At 35.2% G+C, this 5105-nt stretch overlaps 1 protein-coding gene across 1 annotated transcript in view; it reads right to left on the bottom strand.

Moving 5' to 3' along the window:
• Window positions 1-5105, bottom strand: part of LOC106883080 (uncharacterized) — a 441666-nt gene that overhangs the window by 266078 nt on the left and 170483 nt on the right. Inside the window, exons 9-10 of the mRNA XM_014933964.2 lie at window positions 3660-3740; window positions 1626-1710 (exon numbers count right to left, since the gene is read on the bottom strand). Coding sequence (XP_014789450.1) covers window positions 1626-1710; window positions 3660-3740 — 166 coding nt within the window. The remainder of the gene's footprint in view (window positions 1-1625; window positions 1711-3659; window positions 3741-5105) is intronic.

The raw sequence follows: 5105 nt of genomic DNA on the forward strand, positions 1-5105 counted from the left end.
TATATATATATATATATATATATATATATATATATATATATATATTTACATAGCAGATCCATATCAATGTATCACTCATAAACATTAAGTAATTGCTTTTATTAATCTTTTTAATGACTTAAACAGAGGAGGAAGGGTAGTACTTATAACTGTTTGTAGAGCATCCCAGATGTTTTACAAACATATAAACAGCCATATTTGGTACATGTCCCATCATACACTGCAGATCATCTGCATTCATTATTGTATTTAACTACAGTACAATGTCATACTCCTTAAATATGCCTTATCTAGTATACCTTTTTTTAATTGAAATAGGAACATCAAATTCATCATCATCATCATCATCGTTTAACGTCTGCTTTCCATGCTAGCATGGGTTGGACGATTTGACTGAGGACTGTTGAAACCAGATGGCTACACCAGGCGCCAATCTGATTTGGCAGAGTTTCTACAGCTGGATGCCCTTCCTAACGCCAACCACTCTGAGAATGTAGTGGGTGCTTTTACGTGCCACCGGCACGAAGGCCAGTCAGGCAGTACTGGCAACGGCCATGCTCAAAATGGTGTATTTTACGTGCCACCTGCACGAGAGCCAGTCCAGTGGCACTGGCAACGATCTTGCTTGAAAGTCTTTACACGTGCCACCAGCACATGTGCCAGAAAGGCGATGCTGGGCACAGGTGCCATCACGATTTTGCTTTCGCTTGCCCCAAGAGGTCTTCGCAAGCCAAGTTTTGTGTCCAATGAAGGAGACGACGTTGGCATGGGTGCCAGTTGTCAAATTAAGTTCAATTTCGATAATAAATTAGGCCTGGTGACAATTAAATCTTCAGATTAGAATCACCTAACAAATAATATAAAATATAAAAGTGCTAGAGCTTGAAGTTTTAGAAAATATAAAAACGTTGTTCTCATCATTATCATCGTTTAACATCCACTTGCCATGGGTTGGGAAATTTGACATGGAGCTGGCTAACTGGGAGCTGTCCAGATTCCAATTGTTTGTTGTGACATGATTTCTATGACGGGATACCCTTCCTAATGCCAATAACTTAACAGAGTCTGTTGGGTGCCTTTCACATGCCACTGGCATGGGTGCATTTATGCAGCACCAGCAGAGGTGCATTTATGCAGCACCAGCACAGGTGCTTTTTATGTGGCACTGGCACCTGAAAGGACAGTCCTGTATGTGTGGGAGACAGCAATTTTACATAGTTTGACATGTCTTATCTAAACTAAATACTCAATTCCCATTTCTATTAGTTTACAACTCATAAATCAATGACAAAGTGTTACTAGGAAGAAGAAAAAAAAAACTAATACACTGAATTTGTGTTTTTTACAAGGATTAAATATATAAATTAATGTACATCCTATTTGAAATGAACAGCCAGTTTATTATCAGCACAATGAGACTCCCAAGATACAATAAAAATTTATTATAATTAATTTATTTTTGTTGCTAATCTTTTGTTAAATTTACATTTCTGAAATATTTGTACATTTTTTTATCTCGTCTATCTACTTCCTTATTATTCAATACTTCACTATAGTTATAGATTAGGACAATGCAGAGAAATAAGTATATTCTAAAGAGAATTAGTGTCTCCTTGTGAAATTACCTTTGTTAAAAAGCCTTAGGTCTATATGCAGACCCTGTGGAGTTTGATAATAATAAGGTATAGGTGGTGGTCTGAGGTCAGCAGTCTGTAAAGAAGAAAAAGTAAATATTTATAAAAATAATACAAATAGATATTTTCTTCGGAATAATTATGTGTATTTTCAAATGTGTTTACCATATAAAGCAAGATATAATAAAGCTGGCATAAACCAATAAAGACACTCACATAAGCAAATATAAAGAAAAACATTGTATATTGCTATTGTGAAGAATGAAGAACATTGACTGGCTATGGCACAGAAGCCATAGAAAGATCCATGCTAGGAATATTCTTGTGGAAGCATATCCAAAATGAAGTAATTCAAGAATGGAGTGGAGTGAATGATGTGATTATGGAATACTGAAAGCACAAGTTCCACTGGCCCAGAAATGCTGTAAGGCTCTCCCAGATAACAGATGGTTCCATGCAATTGTTGAGTCTTATCCAAAAGATCAGAAAAGACCTCTCAGAAGATCTCCAAAATGATGGAAAATTGAAATAGTGAAAAAAAGTTCAAGCCCAAATGGAAGAGAAAGGTGCAATCAAAGGAAGACTGGAAGTGCATTGTGGCCATCAACGTCAAAGGACTTCTAAGTTTGGTCAAGAGAGTGAAAGAGTAACTTACTAAAGCGTTCCAGGGGAGGTAATTCTAAGGCATCTACTATTTTCACGGGATGTTCGCAAGTAAAATTTGTTTTTTCTGATGTGAATTCTCTAGTTTTCAAAATGACATTTCCACAACTTAATTGTGATGTGAAATTTGTCTTTCTGTTTATATTTGATTTATAAAATAACAATTTCAATACTTATACAGTTTATCTTAATGATTTAATGAATATAATAACAAATTAGCATTCATTCTGTGTCTAAAAAGAATCATGTAAAATTAGTACCATGCAAATTCAAAATCTAATGAACTCAGCAGCCAATAATATATGTTTCTGCCTACATATATTAAGTTTTTAGCAGACGTTTTCTGCCTATAAAAAACATGAAGTAAAACTATTTTATGATAAGACATGAAGTAAAACTATTTTATGATAAGAGTTTATACAAGTTGTTAATGTTTTAAATATAACTTTTAAATTAAAGTCATGAACAGATGAGATGGTATCATTTTCGAAATTATATTACAGTATCAACTGCTTTTTGCAGAATACCAGTTAATTAAATATATGCAATCTATTTAAGGAACATACAATAATATTCATCTATTAATAATGGTTTCAAATTTTGGCACAAGGCTTAAAATTTGGGAGTGGAGTAAATCGATTATATCAACCCCAGTACTCAACTGGTACTTATTTTATCAACCCTGAAAGCATGAAAGGCAGAATTGAACTCAGAATATAAAGATGAACGAAATTCATCTATAAATAATAACATGCTCTTCAATGGCACAAATTTGGAAAGATGGTTCTGGAGTCAGTACATTTGTAGAAATCGGATTCACTGAATAGATTATATTAGTACAATCTACAGAAGAGAGCAACAATATATTTTGTAGCAATTTGGTCTGTGAGGGTTGATGAAAATACAGAAAATGTCAGATAAATGTAAAAGAATAAATGAAGAAATATTCCGACATGGCTTACTAAGTCTATGCTTATCTTTAATGTCTAGTGTATTAAGCTTTTGAAAAGGGTAAATTTCCTCTTGGATATGATGTTAGTCTACAGCAAATGAGTTTTTCTCACAGGTGATATTAACATTAACCTCAGCATTGCAAACCAATAAAAGATGCATCAATTTTTGTTGTGATGATGATGCTAGCTGCTATTCACAGATGTGAATTATACCAACCTGCAATACCTTTTTGCAACTAACTAGATTCAGTTGTTAAGAGCTAAATATTTTAACCAGTCTACATCAAGTGCCAGAATATGAACTACTGATCTTTCAGCTGACTGTCTGGCACTCAACCAACACAGCCATTCACACACTCTACCATAAACGTATTCCATACATGCTAATTTACAATTTCTTTAAACATACCTTGTGCTTCTCTGTTCTTAACATCTTGCATTTTTCTTTGACGTATTCACAAAAACGATTAAATTCTTTACGGCTGTGTTGCTGCAAATGAAATGTTAGGTGAAAATTAGATTTTATTAAATAACAAAACAAGGGAAAATAATGGAAACATAAATTCTTGTACATTAAGCCTCAGAATAAATTGAGTTGGACGGTTTGACAGAATCAAATGAACCAGAAGGCTGCATCAAGCTCCAGTGTTTACTTTGACATGGATTCTATGGCTGGATGCCCCTCTTTTAATGCCAAGCACTTCACATAGTATACTGAGTGCATTTTTCTTTCATGACACCAGCACTGGTAAGGTTACCAAATAACAAAGAGAAAGTCTCCTAGACTGAATGGAGTTCTAGTAGAGAAGGAGGTGGCTTTATGCTAGGAGTTGAGAGGTTAAGGTATGATAAAGAGTCAGGTACAAGTGTCTTACTATAGAGGAGATACATGGTTACCCAGCATAATATGAGAGTATGTGGGAGTAACTAGTAAGAAGACAAAGATTGTGGTGACAAGTGTCAAAGCATACTCTCAAGATATAAGAAGGTGAGTATAAGAGAGAATATTGACAGAGGATCAGGAAGTGTTGGTGGATAAGTTTATAACAGTATGAGAGGAAAGTGACAGATGGCTAGATGAAAGTAGAAGTGAATGTAGTAAATGATGAACAAAAATGGAGGTGTGGTCAATAGTAAATATTAGTATGGGGGAGGGAGGTTAAAGAAACAGGAGTGGCTCAGGGAGGAGGAAGTGATAAAAGGCAGTACAGGAAAGGTGAAGAACAGAAGTGTAATAATTTGTAGATAGACCAGAAAATATGGAGATGATGTACAAAGAGGGAGAGATGTACAGTGACAGAGATGGATATGAGAGGTATATAGGGGAAGCTATAGTGAACAGGTGACAGATGTGTGTATGGGAGGGGGGCACCAACAGCAGATATGAAAGGGTGTTAAAGATGAAGTATGGCAGTCCAAAGATAGTGAGAAGGGATGATATTGAGAAAGAGAGAGGGATTTTAAAAGCAAATGGTTCCAAAGAGAGAGTGTGAAAAGTAACTAGAAGCCCAAAGTGGATGAGATATGTGCAGATTCTGCCCTCATATGATTATAACAACTGAATAGTATCATAGTTAGAATAGTGATTGAAGGATGGAGGCTAGTTAGATGAGAGATGGGAAGGACTGATAGGAACAAACTGAGTGCAGAGGCAGGACCTAGAGAATGTATTGACACAAATATAATGCTTTTAGGACCATCTTGGACACAGCAAACCACCAGTACCTTATCATCTCCTCTATGAAGCTCAACATCTTGAGATCACCCTTCGCTGCTTCATTCCATGTATTTTTAGATCTCCTTCTTCTACAAGTTCCATCCACCACACACACACATATATATATATATATATATA

This window comes from Octopus bimaculoides, chromosome 5, assembly GCF_001194135.2.
Source record: "Octopus bimaculoides isolate UCB-OBI-ISO-001 chromosome 5, ASM119413v2, whole genome shotgun sequence".
Classification (NCBI taxonomy): Eukaryota; Metazoa; Mollusca; class Cephalopoda; order Octopoda; family Octopodidae; genus Octopus; species Octopus bimaculoides.